At 60.6% G+C, this 19,541-nt stretch overlaps 1 protein-coding gene across 1 annotated transcript in view; it reads right to left on the reverse strand.

The window, feature by feature from the left end:
* Ablim2 (actin binding LIM protein family member 2) overlaps nucleotides 1-19,541 on the reverse strand; it is a 98,621-nt gene that overhangs the window by 40,260 nt on the left and 38,820 nt on the right. The window contains exons 6-10 of the mRNA XM_042672697.1: nucleotides 19,335-19,428; nucleotides 9,356-9,443; nucleotides 5,686-5,744; nucleotides 2,781-2,837; nucleotides 1,265-1,342 (exon numbers count right to left, since the gene is read on the reverse strand). Of these exons, the coding sequence (XP_042528631.1) occupies nucleotides 1,265-1,342; nucleotides 2,781-2,837; nucleotides 5,686-5,744; nucleotides 9,356-9,443; nucleotides 19,335-19,428 (376 nt within the window). The remainder of the gene's footprint in view (nucleotides 1-1,264; nucleotides 1,343-2,780; nucleotides 2,838-5,685; nucleotides 5,745-9,355; nucleotides 9,444-19,334; nucleotides 19,429-19,541) is intronic.

Below are 19,541 nucleotides of genomic sequence, written 5' to 3' on the forward strand. Positions count from 1 at the left end.
GAGTGCGCCCAGCCCACCCGGGGACGAGGCTGGGACTCAGATCTGCAGCCGGCCGCCAAGGCAGGCTTTGAACACTGGTCTTGCATGAGTTTCCTTCTCTATGAATTACGAGGAGAAAGTGGCTTCTCAGTCAGAGGCCAGGGTCAGAGGTCACACTTGTAATTTGTCAGTTCAGAGCCTGCAGATGGTGAGACTCAATCGGTAGTATAAACACACACACACACACACACACACACACAGGTGCGCAATACATGGACACACACCCAGTGCACACATGCATACTTACATATGCCCCCACACACATTAGCACACTTGCTTGTATACCAGGACTCGTAGAAAACTTACACTTGGACACTCAGAACTTATTTTATTTTTCTTTTAGGTCCGGTCGTGGGGCCTGAACTCTGGGCCTGGGCACTGTCCCTCAGCTCTTTAGCTCAAGGCTAGCGCTCTACCACTTGAGCCACAGCACCACTTCCGGATTTTTTCTTTTTGCTTATGTGGTGCTGAGGAATCGAACCCAGGGCGTCAGGCATGCAAGGCAAGCGCTCTACCACTGAGCCACCTTCCCAGCCCCTCACTCAGAACTTTTGAACACATAAAACGCAACAGCAAGATTCCTGGCATTTGAGAACCAGGGCATGACTTCAGGGTTTGTGGACCCACAGCTGTCCCACACTGGTCCACGCTGGCCTGCCCTGGCCCACAAAGTGCTTCCTCACACCCCTGAATCAGCCAGGGACCGAGTGCATCTTTGCATTTCTCATGTGCTGGACTGAGTCTCTATATTTCTCAGGTGACGCCCACCTGGCCAGCCTGGCTCCCGGCTCCCGGCTCCCGGCTCTGCCATCAACCCCCAGTCTCCTCCTGCATTACCCCATAGCTACAGATCTGTGTTGTGGGCACACGCATGCACATGCATGCACACACGTATATACAGACACACACAGACACACACATCTCCCCCATGGGAGACGCTCTCTGCTCACGAGGATGCTGCCCTCCCCCTCCTCCCCCACCCTGCATCCACACAGAGCTGTGCTGGGCTTCTCTGGCTGGTCTGCCCCGCTGTGGCTGTGGGTGACAGCCTGCGCTGGACTCTCATGGGTGGCTGGATGGCTGGGAGGGGAAGCCCAGGTCAGGCAGGCATCCATCTTCCCCGGGTTTGAATCCCCTTTGCTGTCCGCCCATTCCTCTGCCCGTCCTCGGTGGCCCTAGCTCAGTGTCCCCCCCCACAGTGTCCCCTCCCCCTGCGCCCACTCACATAGATCACGCGGCTCGGGGACCCCGAGGTGCTGGAGGCAGGCGCGGAGATGACGCTCTCCGAGGAAGTCCTGGTCTCCTGGAACAGAGGGTGGAGACTGAGCAGAGTCTCAGCATTAGAAACCGTCCAGAAGCAACTACCACGCTCCAGCAGAAATGCCAGCTAGAGTGGTTCTACCTGTTTATTCTCAGGATAGACACACAGGCTTGGAGGAAGGTCAGGAAACTACACCCAGACAGCACGGCGGGCAACACAGTGATGGACAAAGGGCAGTGCCAGGGCCAGATGGCAGCACCGGGATGGTATGTTTCTAGGAAAGAGGCACCTGGCCCCCACTGGCTGGACAGACAGGGCACCCTGCCTCTTCTAGCTGGACGGACAGGGCACCCTGCCTCTTCTAGCTGGACGGACGGGCACCCTGCCTCTTCTAGCTGGACGGACAGGGCACCCTGCCTCTTCTATCTGGATGGACAGGGCACCCTGCCTCTTCTAGCTGGACGGACACCCTGTCTCTTCTAGCTGGACAGACGGGCACCCTGCCCTGTCCTACTGCAGAGGCTCAAGCGCAGCTCACCTCCAGACCTCAACCTGAGGTCCCCACACTGCCCACAGCCAGGAATGGCTGCTCCAGTCCCCACACGCCTGGTCTCGGCCCTCTGGCACTGGACACCTCCACAGTCCTGCTCCAGCCTGGTCCTGGCCTCTGTGCTGCAGCCTGGGGGCGGCCTAGGCCCCTCCTCAAGTGCCCTTACTGTCTGCCCCGCAGCGGTTCCCGACCCTCTCCCCCGCCACAGGCCCACACGCTCCTCCTGAGCTCCCCTAGGAGCTGTATATATACCCGCTGTATATATACCCGCTGTCCCTCCCCCCAGGGCAGGGCGGGCCTTCATCCCGGCCCAGCTGCACCCAGGGCCACGCACCTGCCTGGTTCCCTTGCTTCCTGCGATATAAGGACACTCCACGGGGGCAGCCGCGAACCCGGAGCCCTTCAGTGGCCCGTGTCCTCCACTGTGCCTCACGGCCCTCCCCTCCCTCACCAGCCCCCTTCCGCTCCCCCCGGCGATTCCCTCCAGCTTGGGGTCCCCGGCCTGCAGCCGTGCCAGGTCCGAGTGGCTGAGTTGGGATCCCTTTATTCCTAGGTTGAGGCCCCAGGACCTCCGGCATGACTGCGGAGACAGGGTCTCCACAGGCCTTCACACAAGACAGGGCCTGCGGGAGGCCTTCCTCCAGTGTCCGTGTCTTCCTAAGGGGAGGCCAGGACGCAGACGCACACAGGACACGGGGGAGGCTATCTACACCAAGGCCGGCCTGGGGGACCCAGCCTGGTGGCCCTGGGTCTCAGCCTGCAGCCTGTGAGAGTCCAGCTCTGCCGTCCACAGCCCCAGCCTGTGGGCCGGTGTCCCGCAGCCAGGAGCTGAGCGGGGCTGTGTCTGGAGCCTCCGCCCAGCAGGACTCTAGCAGGGGCGGGTGGACACGAGGACCAGATGTAGCCACACTTGGCAGGGGAGGCACAAACCTGTAGGGCCCAGGGCGTGGCCCCCGGGCAGGCCTGACTGGAGATTGGGGTCTGCATCTAGAAGGGAGAGAGGAGGAACGGGTCTTCACTCGCATGCTCCACACGGCCGCTCCTCCGACCCCATCAGCTCAGGGGCTCAGGCCTGGCTGCTCTGAGCAGCGGTGACCACAGGGGACACTTCTCTGAGTCAGCTCCCAGCTTCGTGGGGTGCGGGGCTGCAGGGCCCACTTCGTGGTCAGTGAGGGAAGGGAGGTGGAGTTGGGGTGAGGAGGCTGGAGCCGCTCTGACTTCCTGACCTGTAGCTTCCAAGGGGAGTCCAGCACCCGGCTGCTCCCCGAGGACCAGGCTCAGCCTGGACCCCACCCTGACAGCGCAGGCTGGGGCTGGGCGGCCCCGAGGTGTGGGTGCCTGGCTCTCAGAAAGGCCACACGGGAGCAGCACCGACTCTGGTGCCCGGTCATCCTCAGGATGGTGGAGGGCTGAGGCAACTTGCTCCAGGTCCCGCAGCTGCCAGGAGGAGGCAGGGCTGGACCCCAATGCCCAAGCTGGCTCTACCTGCTTGGCTGGGCCTGGAGCTCTGACACGCACACTAAGCCCCGTGCACATCCCTGGGGTCAGAGTTCCTGGGTGGTCTCAGAGGCCTGTCGCCCCTGTCCAGGGCCCCCACCCCACCCCCCACATCCTCGGGGCCAGGTGGAAATCCCTGTGTGCCCAGCCATCCCCCAGGACTGCCCTTGCCTCCCAGCCTCCCGCAGCACCTCCCTTCCCATGGCCTTGTCCTGTCCCGGCTTTAAGCCCAGGCCTGGGTCCCTGAAGCTCCTTCCTGGAGGCCCTCCATGTACTTTTGCCTTAGCTCCTTCAGCGGCCCCGGCATGGGGTCAGGCCCCAGCCTCTTCTCAGTGCCCAGGGCAGGGCCCCGGTGAAGGGCGTAGAACGGATCATAGCCCAGTTCAGCCATGGGAGATGAGGCAAAATTCACAATGTAGCTGGGCACCAGTGGCTCACGCCTGTCATCCTAGCTACTCAGGAGGCTGAGATCTGAGTTCAAAGCCAGCCATGAGACTCTGATCTCCAGTGAACCACCAGAAAACAGGAAGTGGCGCTGTGGCTCAAGTGGTAGAGCGCTCGCCTTGAGCTGAAGAACTGAGGGACAGCGCCCAGGCCCAGAGTTCAAGCCCTACAACCAACAAAAAGAAATTCACAATGCCTGGCTGCCTTCTGGCCTCCTGGCTGTGGAAAACACAAGTGGAAAACCTAATAAGACGACATGACGGCGCTGAGATTCCGAGAGGCAGAAGGAGGCTGTCCACGGCGCTGCCCTTCGGTCTCACAGCCTGCTGCGGCTGCCGAGGAGCTCACAGCCCAGAGGCCTCTCACCGAGGCCTGCCTGTCTTACGGTCCCTCTGGTTGGCTGACCTCTTCTCCTCTTTCTGCCTCTCCTCCTGTTTCTCTCCTCTTCCTCTTCCTGCTCCTTCCCCTCCTCTTCCTCATCTTCTTTCTCCTCATCTTCCTCTCACTTCTTTCATCCTTCTCTTCTTCCTTCTCTACAGCTGTCCTGGGGATCCCCCCCGCCCCCGCCCTTCCCCTTCCCCTGAGCCTCTGTCCAGTTAAGGAGAAGCACCTTGTTGGCCAGTGCTGCAGCGCTCGAGACCTGTCCAACCTGCCGTCCAACTGTGGTGGCCTCACACCAGCAGTGGAGGCTGAGGGAGGGTGGTCCCGGGGACCTCCAATGTCACTGCTGCCCCCAGTGCTGACGGCTGTCCCCAGTGCTGACCTCTGCCCCAACACTGATCGCTGTCCCCTGCCCCAACACTGACTGCCGCCCCAGCACTGACCGCTGCCCCCAGCACTGACCGCTGCCCCCAGCACTGACCACTGTCCCCAGCACTGACCACTGTCCCCCAGTGCTGACCGCTGTCCCCAGTGCTGACTTCTGCCCCAACACTGATCGCTGTCCCCAGCACTGACTGCCACCCCAGCACTGACCGCTGCCCCCCAGTACTGACCACTGTCCCCAGCACTGACAGCTACCCCCCAGCACTGACCGCTGCCCCCAGCACTGACAGCTGTCCCCAGCACTGACCGCTGCCCCCAGCACTGACCACTGTCCCCAGCACTGACCGCTGTCTGCAGCACTGACCGCTGCCCCCAGCACTGACCGCTGTCCCCCAGCACTGACCGCTGCCCCCAGCACTGACCGCTGCCCCCAGCACTGACCGCTGTCCCCAGCACTGACCGCTGTCCCAGCACTGACCGCTGCCCCCAGCACTGACCGCTGTCCCCAGCACTGACAGCTGCCCCCAGCACTGACCGCTGTCCCCAGCACTGACCGCTGCCCCCAGCACTGACCGCTGTCCGCAGCACTGACCGCTGTCCCCAGCACTGACCGCTGCCCCCAGCACTGACCACTGCCCACCAGCACTGACTGCCGCCCCAGCACTGAACACTTCCCCCAGCACTGACCGCTGTCCGCAGCACTGACCGCTGCCCCCCAGCACTGACCGCTGCCCCCAGCACTGACCGCTGTCCCCAGCACTGACCGCTGCCCCCCAGCACTGACCGCTGCCCCCAGCACTGACCGCTGTCCCCAGTACTGACCGCTGCCCCCAGCACTGACCATTGCTCCAGCACTGACCGCTGCCCCCAGCACTGACCGCTGTCCCCAGCACTGACCGCTGCCCCCACACTGACAGGTGTTATACCCGCTGAGTGGATGAGGCTGAGGGGCCTGTGCGCGAGCCCCCTGGGTACTTTGTGTGAGACCCACATCATTGCTCCCCCACCCCTGCTCACACCCTCCGCCCTCCCCTGCCTGGCGTTTCTGCCATGGGCGGCGGCAGCCGGCAGCCCCTCTGCGTGCCGTGACAGCCGCGGGGCGGGCACGGTGAAGGGAAGGAGCACCCACCTTGCTTTTGTCTTCAGTCCTGGCTGCCTGCCGGCAGGCCGGGTGCCAGATGGAGGAACCTGTGGACACATCCAGGAGGAAGGGCTTAGAGCTGTGTTCCCACCCTTTGGGCCTGTGTGCAAAGCCAGAGGAAGGAGCTGCGGGCCCAGGGTGCACGCCGGGCCCTTCCTGGGGCAGACAGAGGGGGCTGCCTGGAGCCCCTGCCAGGGCGGACGGAGGGATCTTCAGAGGGCTTTGGGCTCATGGTAGCTATGAAGAAGGGCCGTGGGGCAGGCATCAGCTGCTGTGCGGAGGGCAGCCATGGCCCAACTATGGGGACACTGGGGCAACAGCCAGGGTGGCCCTGCCTCAGGAGGAGGGCTGCGGTGTCCGGCCTCTCGGCTGGGCACTGGTCTAGTCCACAGCGTGTGAAGCGGAAGCGGGCGTGAGGCTGCAGCACTGGGCCGACCCTGTCCCCAACCTGCTCAGCACTGGAGGCTTCCTGTGCCTCGCCTTCCTCCCCCATCAGCACTGCCCCACCATCACAGCCACCATCCACAGCAGGACCACCAGGCTCCGAGTGCCCACGTCCTGGGTGTCTGCCGTTTCCTAACTCAGCCCCCACCCACTCCAAGTCCCCGGATCTCTCCCCAAAACCAAGGGCATGAAGGCATTCTGTGAGCGGTGTGCACATGATGTAGGCACGATGTCCCTACTTTCTGTGTGTGTGCAGGGCGGGGTTGGGGCAGGCCAACCCCAGCACCTACACCCCTACCCCTACTGCCCCTGCCCCTCCCCTCCACCACAGAGCAGGGCACCTGGGAGGGGCCTCTCCTCACTGCCTGCTCAGGGATGTGTGTGTGCACACATGCGTGTGTACCTTGTGTGCATACCTGTGCCGGTATGCATGCATGTGTGTGTCTGTGTGTATACCAGTGCCTTGTGTGCATGCATGCATGTGTGTGTGCATACCTGTGTCTGTGTATGCATGTATGCATGTGTGTCTGTGAGTACACACCTGTGCCTGCATGTGCATGCATGCGTGTCTGTGTGTGCATACCTGTGCCTGTGTGTGCATGCGTGTGTGTGTCTGTGTGTGCATGCATGTGTGTGCCTGTGTGTGCATGCATGTGCCTGTGTGTGCATGCATGTGTGTGTCTGTGTGTGCATACCTGTGCCTGTGTGTGCATGCATGTGTGTGTCTGTGTGTGCATACCTGTGCCTGTGTGTGCATGCATGTATGTGTGTCTGTGAGTGCATACCTGTGCCTGTGTGTGCCTGTGTGTGGGCAACATGGTTATGGTTTCTAAATTTTTTATGATTATAAAGATAATAGATCTGTTCCTTAACTAGAAGTTACAGTGGCCTAAAAGAAAAAGTACAAATAAGAAAGCTGCCGCTGCTGGGCGCTGGTGGCTCACGCCTGTCATCCTAGTTACTAAGGAGGCTGAGATCTGAGGATTGTGGTTCAAAGCCAGCCCGGGCAGGAAAGTCCATGAGACTCTTCTCTCCAATGAACTGCCAGAAAACCAGAAGTGGTGCTGTGTGCCTTGAGCTGAAGAGCGCAGGGACAGAACCCAGGCCCAGAGTTCAAGCCCCACAACTGACAAAAGAAAAAAGAAAAAGAAAAGCAAGCTGCAGCCATCTGCCACCTGTCACAGGACGGTGCACGGGTGACGTCACCCTGCAGCTTCGGGTGACAAGAGTCTCGAGTCCCCCTTAGTGTGACATCACAGGATGTCACTCGGAGGTCTGCACACAGCCCACCATGTGGCGGACCCCCCCCCCCAGGTCCAGGTTTATTTCCAAGCCTCCCCTCAGGATCCCCTTCAGTGGACACATGGCCTCCGGACCCCAATATGAGGACACCTCCGGGGCCTGTGGGGCAGCCCCCAATGTCTGCCCTCACCCGTCAACAAGAGGCCTGTTCCTGCAACTCTCCCTGCACCTCCTCCCCTCCCGTCACCCCAAGAGGAAGGGGGCATCTGGTCATGTTCTGGCCAGGGAGCTGGCCTCCCTGGGTTCATCAGCAGAGGCTCTGTGGAAAAGGTTGATGGAGCCCACGGGGGACATGCCACGGGGGGGACCCCGAGCCCCTGCCGGCCAGAGCTCTGATGGCAGTGGAGGTACCTGCAAAGACGTCCTCACGGGGCTTGGCACCCAGGGAGCGCAGGCGCGGGCCTCAGGGCGGTCCGGCAAGGCGGGCCCACAGAGGCCCCGGCTCCAGGGCTCCCCGGCGCAGCTCAGGCCCCAGCAATCAGGCCCCGCCTCAATGTACGGCGTGGAAACCCCGGGTCTGAGAGGGGCAGGCCTGGCTCTGCACCAGGCAGCCCTGCAGGGCCCCGCATCCTCGGGGTGCCGCCAGAGACGGGGGCTGGGGATGAAGAACATCTTTGTCCCCAGGACAAGGTCGCCCCTGATGCCGGCCGACGTCTCCCAGCTCCCATGCTCCCTGCCATGGTGCCTGGTGTTGACTGGCCTCATTCACAGGGGCCGGCGGCGCGGTGGGCCAGGCCCACGGATCCCCTCCGCGGACAGCTGGCGGCGGCGGGGGAATGAGGCCGTCCTCTGAGATCACCCTCCAGGCGGACGACTCACCCCGGGACACCCTGCCTGTGGACGCCACGCCGCAGGCCTCACCGCGGGGAGCTCCCCCTCCACAGCCCAGCCCAGCCCGCCAGCCACCTGCAGACTCCAGGAGTCAAAATCGCTCAAAGGAAGCTGCAGCTGACCAGGGGCAGTGTCAACGTGACCCCCTCCTGGCCTGGCCCCCTGGCCCACAGCCCACCCATCGCCGGTCCTGAGCTGTTGCTCAGAGTCACCTGCTCAGAGAGCAGGCCGAGCCCCACCTCAGCCGCCTCTGCCAGCGCAGCTCTTCCTGCCAGCCCGGCCCGCCCCCCACTCCCACAGCTCCCCCCCTCAGGGGACAGGAAACTCCGCACCTCCTCCTCTGTCCCTCCTCCCCTGGCCAGTCCAGGCAAGGTACGACCCCACCATGACAATAACCAACACAACCACAGGCTGGAGGCCCAGCTCGAGTGGCAGAGCACCTGCCTAACAAGCGCGAGGCCCTTGGCTCAATCCCTCGCATCACAAAAATTTAAAAAAAGGTAAAAGTTCCCATTTCCTGTGCTTTTTGCCGTCTGTCAACACATCTAGTCAACCTCCCACTGGCAGAACCTTTTAGGTCTGAGGTGGGGATGTGAACTTGGTACCTGCTGCTTCCACTCACTGGCAGGCGCTCTCCCAGTGAGCCACGTCTCCACCCCCTCGATCTGCATCCTTGTTACTGTTCACGATGGGGGTTCCCATGAAACCAGCTTTCATCAGAAAGCAGAGCTCCCCCTTACTGCTGCCTGGCTGTGGTGCACGCACCCTCGTCCATGCCACAGGACAGCACTGAGTGAGAAACAGCTCTGAATATGAGCCCCCTGGGAGGGGCGCCCCGGCCAAGGCAGCGAGGGACACCTCACAGTCTTCCTGTGAGCTCTGCCGGCACGCCTGGGGCCTTACCCATCCCGTTGGTCATCTCAGGCTGCCCGCCACTCTTGGAGAGAGACTCGGCCTTGGCCAGGTGGCCCCAGTGGTCCCTCCCCCACCCCGCCCGCCCCACAGCCCCCAGGCAGCGGCACCTGGCCAAGGTCACGCCCAGCACGTGGTGTGGACCGGCTGCGGCGGTGGCGGCCTTTACCTTGCAGGTACATCTCCTCGCCTTCCGCAAACATCTGGCCGCACCTGACGCATAGCGCACAGGAAGGGTGGTAGTGCTTCTCCCCGGCCTGCAAGGAAGCAGAGCAGAGGGCTCACGGCTGCACGCAGGGGCCCGGCCTGCCGGGGGCTGTCACCTGAGTGCAGGCTTGGGGACCTGGCAGAGGCCCAGCAACCCCCAGAACGGAAGGTTCTGTGGGCTGGTGAGCACCCCCAGGCCTCCCGGAACCCTGTAGAAAGGCAGGTGAGCCCAGCTGTGCCGGCCCATCATCCGGTCTAGATATGCAGCTGGCCCATCGTGGCTGTGGACAGGTCAGCAGGCAGGGAGGGCCTCAGCCTTCCCCTGGGGGAGGAGGAGGGGCAGGCAGTGAGGAGGGGAGAGGAGGAGGAGGGAGAATCTTACAGGAGAGTCTCCCCATGTAGAGAGACCAGAGGGATGGCATTTTTTTTTAAAGTGACTTTTCTTTTTGTATCTCTTTGACCTTTGCTTAGTTCAGGGAGTATTTTCCATCTTAGAAATCCCTTTTTAATTTCTTGGTGGTAGTCATACCAGCTCCCTGGGAGGGGTGAGGTGGGGAGGGGGCTGTGGCTAACGATGGAGGTGCAGGACCAGAGTTTCTCTCCTTCCTAAAATGGGCAGAAGTGTGGCACTTGCTCCCTGCATCTGAGCGATAACGGGTGTGCCCCGCCCCGGAAGCGGGGACACCTTCACAGCCCCCTCGCCTCTCACCTCTCTCTGGCCCCTGTCAGCACGGAGCCAGAGATGCTCCATACGCAGGGGTTGAACCCACTGATCAATGGGGCCCGCTCACAGCTTGGGCATAGGGGTTCCTGGGGGGTGAGTGGAGGCCTGAGCCCCGTTGGCCGGGGACCCAGACACCCGCTCCTTCACCGTCTGCCCTCCCTCTCCCAGCCACGCCCTGAGTGGTCTCCTCTCGTCCCAGAGCCACCTCCTCCTGGGAGCCGCCCCTGATTCCACCGTAACTGGGCCTCTCTGGCTTGTCTCTAACGCTTTAACAACCATCTGGGTTTGTGAGGACAGTGAGCCTTGCCCTCGCGCCTGCCCCCAGTCCTGATGCTCCGGACAGACAAGACGGAGAATTCAGGGAGACTCACTCCCTATTAAGCAAACGGAGCCAGGCGCAAAGCAGGAGGATGGATTGGCCAGGGTTGGGTGAGGACTCGACGTGGCTGGACGGGTGGGCACTGTCTGGGGGGCCTTGAGGGGCATCCAGGGGCTGAGGGAGTCTTCTATCCTGATCTGGTACGACTACACAGGTGTGTCCAGTTTGTGAAAACTTACCACAGTGCCTGTGAGTGATTCTCACCCTCCTGTGAGTGCTAAATACCAGAGAATTTCCCAATAAAAGAGATCAAGGACCTGTGAGAAATGAAATGGTGGACCTCTTCGAAAAAGACCTAAAACTGAATGGGCACAAGTCCAGATTTGATGGATATAAAAACACAACAACAGAACACAAAGCCGGGCACCAGTGGCTCACGCCTGTAATCCTAGCTACTCGGAAGGCTAAGACCTGATGATCATACTATGAAGCCAACCCCGGGCAGGAACGTCCCTGAGACTCTTATCTCCAATAAGCTATTCAGAAAAAGCTTGAAGTGGCCCTGTGGCTCAACTAGGGGGGGGGGGGGGGAGAGAGAGAGAGAGAGACAGAGAGAGAGAGAGAGAGAGGGAGGGAGACATAAACTGCACAAACTTCAACAAAATTATACTCTAATCATCAAAGGAAACAGTACAGTGAAAATAAAACCAAAGCATGGTAGAAAACAGAAAAGAATCACATATTTGATAAGGATGTGGCATCCAGAATAAAAAGACGATCATCTTGGCCCAATTAGGAGTTGGGCAAAAGATATAACTGGACCGTTTCCAAGAAAGACGGCGGTGCAGGAAAAGATGTCTTCATGAAATGCGAATCCACCCTCAGCAGGCCAGCCCTGACAACCACAGCAGAAAGGGAACTCAGCACCGGACAGCCCAGGGGGCAGGCCCGCCGCCCAGGACACCGGTGGGGCACTGGGCACACGGCCTGCCAGCCCCTCAGAGTCACACACAGAACCAACTACCACCAGCAAGGCACTCCTCCACGTTTAAGAGAAATGGAGAAGAAACAAACTGTCCACACAGAAACCCACACACGAACGGCCGCCGCAGGGTGACACCCTCCGATAAAAGAGGCAACAAGTAAGGGCCCACCTGGACACATCACCCCACGCAGTGGCGTGACCTTCAGAATGTGGGGGAGTCTCACCCCGAGACCTCAAAAGGGGAGAAAATGTCCAGAATGGGTGCATGCTCAAAGGATGCGGGTGTGGGGGGACGGAGGGAGCGATCAGCTGTGGGGTGGTGGGTAGGTTTGGAGGTAATTTGAAGACAGAGCATCAGACAGTGGGTGGCCCACAAGCCCCAGAACTCTACCCTGCATTTTGTTTTGCTAGCCCTGGGTTTTGAACTCAGGTCTTCATGCTTGCCAGGTAAGCACTCTGCTACTGGAGCCCTACCTCTAGCCCAAATTGCACATTTTACACCATTGGCCCTACGCTCTGAGAGTTCAAACCTGCGGTGTGAGGAGCAGGGCTGGCCCCCGGCCACACTCAGAAGCTGCTCCTACTCGGGCTGGGATGGACAACTGGGCTCTATGACACTTGGGGTCAGGGACTGTCCCCCCGTCCTACCCGCAGTCTCTGCTGGGGACAGGGCAAGTTCAGAGCCAGGGAAGAGAGACAAGGTCCAACCCAGGGTCCTCACTGCTGGAGACACGACCCTGGGAACCACATCTGTCACACAGAAGAGGCTGCCGCCCCAGTGCTCCCGGGAAAGGCCTAACCCACAAGCCGAATACCTGTGCCGTCACCCCAGCTCCCACAGACAGAGGGCCCAGGGCTCGGGACGGCAGGGATCAGAAAAGCACTTCGAAAGCACTTTGCAGGGCCTGGCTCAGCTCAGTGTGGAAAAGTGACTGTCACCTTCCAAGGCGGGAGGGCTGAGTGCAGCCCTGGCCCCCAGCAGCCCCCATGCCCTGGCCGGGGTGCCCCCACCCCAGAGGGCAGAGCCGGGCCTGCAGACTGCCATCGGCAGCTCCGGTGGGCATGCACTCCCAGCCTGACCATTCGCGGGTCAGGGCCGGGGATGCTCTCCGAGCTTTCGGCCTGAATTCAGGTCGCGTGTAAGTCCTAATCACCACGGTGCACAGAGAAAATGAAATGTGCTGAGAGGAGCCAAGCCCCTGAGCAAGGGTCACGCCACCCAGCGTGTGGCTCCCCAGGCTCTCCTTCCTGACACCCTGCAGGGAGCCACCTGTACCCCAAAAAGGAGCTCCACTTCCTCATGCCCACAAAGCCCCGCCTCCATTGTCCTGTGTCCCTCCCCGGCTGACCCTCTGTGGCTCTTCTCCAGGAGCATGCCCAGCCTGCCCCGCCGGTCACACCCCTCCCCCCCCCCATCCTCAACTCCATCTAGAAACTCAGATACACAAAGCGGCCACTGTCCGCCCTTTCTCCACAACCCCAGTGGTGCCCTAGCCAGAGAGGTGGCCATTAAAGGTGCTCTAAGATGAGTGACATGGACTGTGAGTCACCCAGAGAGCTCTGGAGGTCGCATGTGTGTGCACCTGTGTAGTACGTGTGCCTGTGTGCACGCCTGTGTATGTGCACCCATGCATGTATGCGTGCCTGTGTGTGCACCCATTTATGCATGTGTGTCTGTGTATGTGCACCCATGCATGTATGCGTGCCTGTGTGCACCTGTGTATGTGCACCCACGCATGTATGTGTGACTGTGTACACATCTATGTATGTGCACCATGCATGCATGCATGCCTGTGTGTGCACCCATGCATGTATGTGTGCCTGTGTGCACGCCCATGTATGTGCGTGTATGTGCACTCATGCATGTATGCATGCCTATGTGTACCATGTATGTATGTGTGCCTGTATGCACCTGTGTATGTGCACCCATGCATGTATGTGTGCCTGTGTGTACCCATGTATGCATGTGTGCCTGTGTGCACCTGTGTATGTGCACCCATGCATGTATGTGTGCCTGTGTGTACCCATGTATATATGCGTGCCTGTGTGCATGCCCATGTATGTGCACCCATGCATGTATGTGTGCCTGTGTGTACCCATGTATATATGCGTGCCTGTGTGCACGTCCGTGTACATGCACCCATGCATGTATGTGTGCCTGTGTGCACCTGTGTATGTGCACCCATGCATGTATGTGTGCCTGTGTGCACCTGTGTATGTGTAACCATGCATGTATGTGTGCCTGTGTGCACGCCCGTGTATGTGCACCCATGCATGTATGTGTGCCTGTGTGTACCCATGTATATATGCATGCCTGTGTGCACGCCCATGTATGTGCACCCATGCCTGTGTGCGTGCCCGTGTATGTGTACCCATGCATGTATGTGTGCCTGCGTGTACCCGTGTATGTGCACCATGTATGTATGTGTGCCTGTGTGTACGCATGTATGTATGCATGCCTGTGTGTGTACCCATGCATGTATGTGTGCCTGTGTGCACGCCCGTGTATGTGCACCATGCATGTTTGTATGCCCGTGCATGTGTACCATACATGTATGTATGCCTGTGTATGTGCACTCATGCATGTATGTGTGCCTGTGTATGTGCATCCATGCATGTATGTGTGCCTGTGTGTACGCATGTATGTATGCATGCCTGTGTGTGTACCCGTGTATGTGCACTCATGCATGTGTGTGTACCTGTGTATGTATGTGTCTGTGTGCACCTGTGTATGTGCACCCATGCATGTATGTGTGTCTGTGTGTATGCATGTATGTATGTGTGCCTGTGTGTGTACCCATGCATGTATGTGTGCCTGTGTGCACGCCCGTGTATGTGCACCATGCATGTTTGTATGCCCGTGCATGTGTACCATACATGTATGTATGCCTGTGTATGTGCACTCATGCATGTATGTGTGCCTGTGTATGTGCATCCATGCATGTATGTGTGCCTGTGTGTACGCATGTATGTATGCATGCCTGTGTGTGTACCCGTGTATGTGCACTCATGCATGTGTGTGTACCTGTGTATGTATGTGTCTGTGTGTACCCGTGTATGTGCACTCATGCATGTATGTGTGCCTGTGTATGTGCACCCATGCATGTTTGTGTACCTGTGTGTGCACCTGTGTATATGTGTTTGTGTGTGCAGCCTATGTGTATATGCACCTGTGTGTGACCTACATGTGTGCAAAGTTGATGAGGATCATTTCTATGTGCTAAGTGTAAAAGCCTGACCAGTGGCCTCTGTTACGTGTGACTTCGCTTATTCTGATAAGCAAGTAGTCCTGAGTGTGTTTTAAATAAATACATTTATTTTGAGAGAGAGAGAGAGGCAGCTTGTGAAGTTGACTTCTCTGTCCTCGGGAAATGAGTGAATCTGTTTGGAAGCAGGCTATTTTCTGCCAAGGATAAAGGTGCGCGTGGTTAAGGGGGGGAGCGCAGTGCTCCTAGGAAGGTGGGAGGGAGTAAACAAACCCTGTCCTCACAGGAGGTGAGTGCCTCCAGCAGTCCAGCGAGGGTCCTGCGGCGAGCAGGTTAAGAAGGAAAGTGAGCATGGACCAAGGGAAGAAGCAAGCAAGGAAGGAATTAGGTCCCCAGGGGATGCTGGACTTCTTGCTGCCATGGAGACGGCCCATGCCGGGCGAAGGAGGCCCCGACCTCAGCACGACCAGGGTAAACAGCCGGCAGAGCTGGTAAAGATCTCCACCCACCCCCACGCGCGTCCACCCTCGTCTCCGGGAGGCTTTCCAGACACTGCCGAGAGGAGAGCGGGCAGTCAGGCGCAGGGCCCCTGCAGGGTGAGCATGGCTGCCCTGGCCTTCCGCGCCTGTCCCCGCCCGGCTCCCGCAGCTGCGGAGGCAGCAGAGATGCGTGTGTTCATCAGCAGGCTACAGCTCTCTGCGCAGCAGCAACTCCAATCCACCCAGAGCCAGCTCTGCCGCCCGCAGCCAGCCCCCTCCCTCCCACCGTCCAGCCCAGCCCACCTGGAGCGCACCCACAGAGTGGGCTCCTCATGGAGGGAGGGGGGCTCAAGGAACAGCAGACAGCTGAGGGGTGAGCGAGAAGGGGGGTCCTTCCTGGGGGAGCCCTCCCTCCCCAAGCACGCACATGTCACAGACGGGCGCTGCTGCTGGCACCCAGTGCCCACGGTGGCACTGTGCCTGCCCCACAGGCTGGCGCAGATGGGCGCCCGGGGAACATTCCCACCCAGGCACCAGAGACATCCAGGGGCTGTCGGGGACAGAGGGAGAACGTAGGGTCCTCACGGCCAGGGCCTGTCCCACTGCCTGTGGAAAGCCCCGCAGCCTCTCCAGGCTTCCTACCTGCACGGTGCCCGGGCCGGGCCCACTCCAGTCGCCGGGTGGCGGCCCCCTCCGGCGTGTGAGCCTGGAGTGTGGGCCCAGGAGGATGCCCTGGCCCTCGGCCAGGGCCCAGACTGTGTTTTTCCCCTTTCAAATCTGCCACTTGCTCCTGCTGCTCCCCCAGCCGGCGGCCCGCAGCTGGAGGGCGGCTTCCTCCTGCGCAGCCAGCTCCTCCCCGCCTCGCCTCGCCTTGCCTCGCCTCGCCTCGAGGAGGAGGTTCAGCTCTGCAGCGCCCGCAGCACGACTCAGCTCAGGGCCGCCACCGCAGCACACTTGGCTGCTGGCAGAGGCAAAAACAAACGCTGGGAGCTTCCCACCAGGGCCCTTCACCCCCCACCGCACACCGCAGGGAAAACCCAGGCTGCTCAGCTTCCTGCAGCCCAAGCGTTCCTGGCCAAAGACCCCGGGGTGCACCCGAGGGGCTGCGCCCGACACCGGACCCCCATTCGGCATTTGCCGGGGACTGCGGCCATGGGGTACCCTTGCCTCTGTAACCCACCCAAGGGCTTGATGCTGGCCCCACACGGGGGCCCCTCCCACGTGCCCAGGGCCACTCTGGGCAGGGCCGGGGTGTCAGGAATGCAGTTAGACCCCTGCACGCAGGAGCACGCGTGCAGCCGCCCGTGCCCCATGCCACCGTGCCCGGCCCTGACATCACAATGTTGAGGTCAGGTTCAGTCAACATGCAAGCCTACAGCTCTTCCTGGCAGAGGCTGGGCTGCTGGGGTCTGCTAGGGGTCAAGGCCGGGTGTGCCTGCTGCTTACACGTGCACACACATGCGTGTGCACACACACACACATGGGTATGGCTCACCACACACAGGGAGATCCCGTTCATCATGGAGCTTTACAGACACCTTCTCAGAGCAGCAACTTCTCAAGGGGCAGCTGGCTGCATCACAGCTGTGCATGAGAGAAGGTGTGGGGTGGGGAGATGGAGGAGGAAAGGCAGGTGGGGACCGGCAGAGCCTTGTCAGTAAGGGGAGGCCTGTCAGAAGAAGGCGAAGGCCGGCGGGGTGCGCCAAGGCGGGGACAGGGCTCAGGTGCAGGCCGGGCTGTGGAGCCGGACGGGGCAGGTGCAGGCCGGGCTGTGGAGCGGGACGGGGCAGGTGCAGGCCGGGCTGTGGAGCCGGACGGGGCAGGTGCAGGCCGGGCTGTGGAGCGGGACGGGGCAGGGGCAGGCCGGGCTGTGGAGCCGGACGGGGCAGGGGCAGGCCGGGCTGTGGAGCGGGACGGGGCAGGGGCAGGCCGGGCTGTGGAGTGGGACGGCTTAGGTGCAGGCCGGGCTGTGGAGCGGGACAGGGCTCAGGTGCAGGCCGGGCTGTGGAGCGGGACGGGGCAGGTGCAGGCCGGGCTGTGGAGCGGGATGGGGCAGGGGCAGGCCGGGCTGTGGAGCGGGACGGGGCAGGTGCAGGCCGGGCTGTGGAGCCGGACGGGGCAGCTGCAGGCCGGGCTGTGGGGCGGGATGGGGCTCAGGTGCAGGCCGGGCTGTGGAGCGGGACGGGGCAGGTGCAGGCCGGGCTGTGGAGCGGGACAGGGCTCAGGTGCAGGCCGGGCTGTGAAGCCGGACAGGGCAGGTGCAGGCCCGGCTGTGGAGCGGGACGGGGCAGGTGCAGGCCGGGCTGTGGAGCCGGACGGGGCAGGTTGTCTGTCCACATCCATCACCACTTAGGAAAATACAGATAGGACATGTGGCAGAGGGAATATCTCAATCTTCCCACGTGACCCCAGAGAACCCAGTGCATTAGCAGACACAGTGGACAGAAGGTGGAGGAGCAGAGGAAAGGCACAGCAACCAAGAGCCTGAGCTGTCGTCAGCAAGTCTGCAGAGCCATGGTGGACAGTTGTATTCTGCAAGTCAGGAGACCCCATCTGGACAGTGGCTTACAACAGCCAGACCTACCGGGGGGGGGGGGGGGGACACACACATCATGACGTGAAGAAGTGACCGTCACGGTGTCTTCACACGGTGAAGATCTGCCGTGCCGGGGCGGGCAGCTCACACCCGGAGTCCTAGCTGCTCAGGAGGCTGAGATGGTCGAGATGGAAGCTCAAGGCCAGCCTGGGCAGAAATGTTCCAGAAGGCCCTACCTGATGAGGAAGTGGAATCAGGAATATCTCCTAACCCAGCCACCAGGAAACCTAAGGCCAATGGATTGTTCCAAGCAGGAAGCAAGACCAAAGCTCAAAAATCAGCAAAAATCAGGGCTGGAGACCAAGCCCAGAAGGGAGAGCCTCTGCAGCAACTGTAAGGATGGCCGGGCAAACCCAGGATCACCACAAGGAAAGACCTGGAAAGGCTGTGACCAGCCATAAGTGACTGTTCTAGAAAATTCCATTATGGCCAGATGATGAAGCCCAAGGCCATGTTAAAATTGTGCTGGTGAGCTGGGCACCGAAGGTTCATGCCTTCACCTCTAGCTACTCAGGAAGCTAAGATGAGAGGGTCAAGGTTCAAAGGCCACACGGGTTAGAAAGTCTGTGAGAGTCTTCTCCCCAACTAACAAGCAAAAAGCTAGAAGTGTGGCTGTGGTTCAAGTGGTAGAGTGCCAACCTTGAGTGAAAAAGCTAAGAGACAGGGCCCAGGCCCTGAGTTCAAAGCCCAGTACCCAGATAGGGGGTCAGGAGAGAAGAAAGGAAGAAAGAAAAAACAGCATTTGGAGGACTCAGTACTTAAAGAGGATCTAGCACTCAGAGGACCCAGCACTCAGGGAACCCAGCACTCAGGGACCTAGCACTCAGGGACCTAGTACTCGGGGGGGGTCCCAGTACTCAGGAGGACTCAGCACTTAGGAAGGCTCAGCACTCAGGAGGACTCAGCACTTGGAAGACCCAGTACTCAGGAGGACTCAGCACTCAGGGGACCCAGTACTCAGGAGGACTCAGCACTCAGGGGACCCAGTATTCAGGGGACCCAGTACTCAGGAGGACTCAGCACTAAGGAGGACCCAGTGCTCAGGAGGACTCAGCACTCAGGGGACCCAGTGCTCAGGAGGACCCAGTACTCAGGAGGACCCAGCACTCAGGAGACCCAGTGCTCAGGAGGACCCAGCGCTCAGGAGGACCCAGCACTCAGGAGACCCAGTACTCAGGAGGACTCAGTACTCAGGAGGACTCAGAACTCAGGAGGACCCAGCACTCAGGGGACCCAGTACTCAGGAGGACCCAGTACTCAGGAGGATTCAGAACTCAGGAGGACCCAGTGCTCAGCAGGACTCAGCACTCTCGACCCAGTGCTCAGGAGGACCCACCACCCAGAGGACCCAGTACTCAGGAGGACCCAGCACTCAAGAGACCCAGTACTCAGGAGGACCCAGTACTCAGGAGGACCCAGCACTCAGGAAGACCCAGCACTCAGTGGACCCAGCACTCAGGGGACCCAGTACTCAGGAGGACCCAGTACTCAGGAGGACTCAGCACTCAGGAGGACCCAGTGCTCAGGAGGACCCAGCACTCAGGGGACCCAGTACTCAGGAGGACCCAGCACTCAGGGCCCAGCTCTCGGAGGACCCTGCCTGAGGCCCCTGGGTCCAGCCTGGCCGCTTACCTCCAGTGTGCGCCCGGTGATGTACTGCTCACAGCCGTCACAGCGGATGCCGAACTCAGAGTGGTAGTCGGCCTCACAGTAGGGCAGCCCATCTCTGCAAGGAGACAGGTGGTCAGGCGGGGCGGGGTCTCCCTGAGGTCATGGCGTGGGACCCCCCCAGATGCACAGGGCTTGCAGACAGGCCTGCGGTCATTGTGGGGGTGTGCA

Source organism: Dipodomys spectabilis, unplaced genomic scaffold (assembly GCF_019054845.1).
Source record: "Dipodomys spectabilis isolate Male_0828 unplaced genomic scaffold, ASM1905484v1 ptg000760l, whole genome shotgun sequence".
NCBI lineage: Eukaryota > Metazoa > Chordata > Mammalia > Rodentia > Heteromyidae > Dipodomys > Dipodomys spectabilis.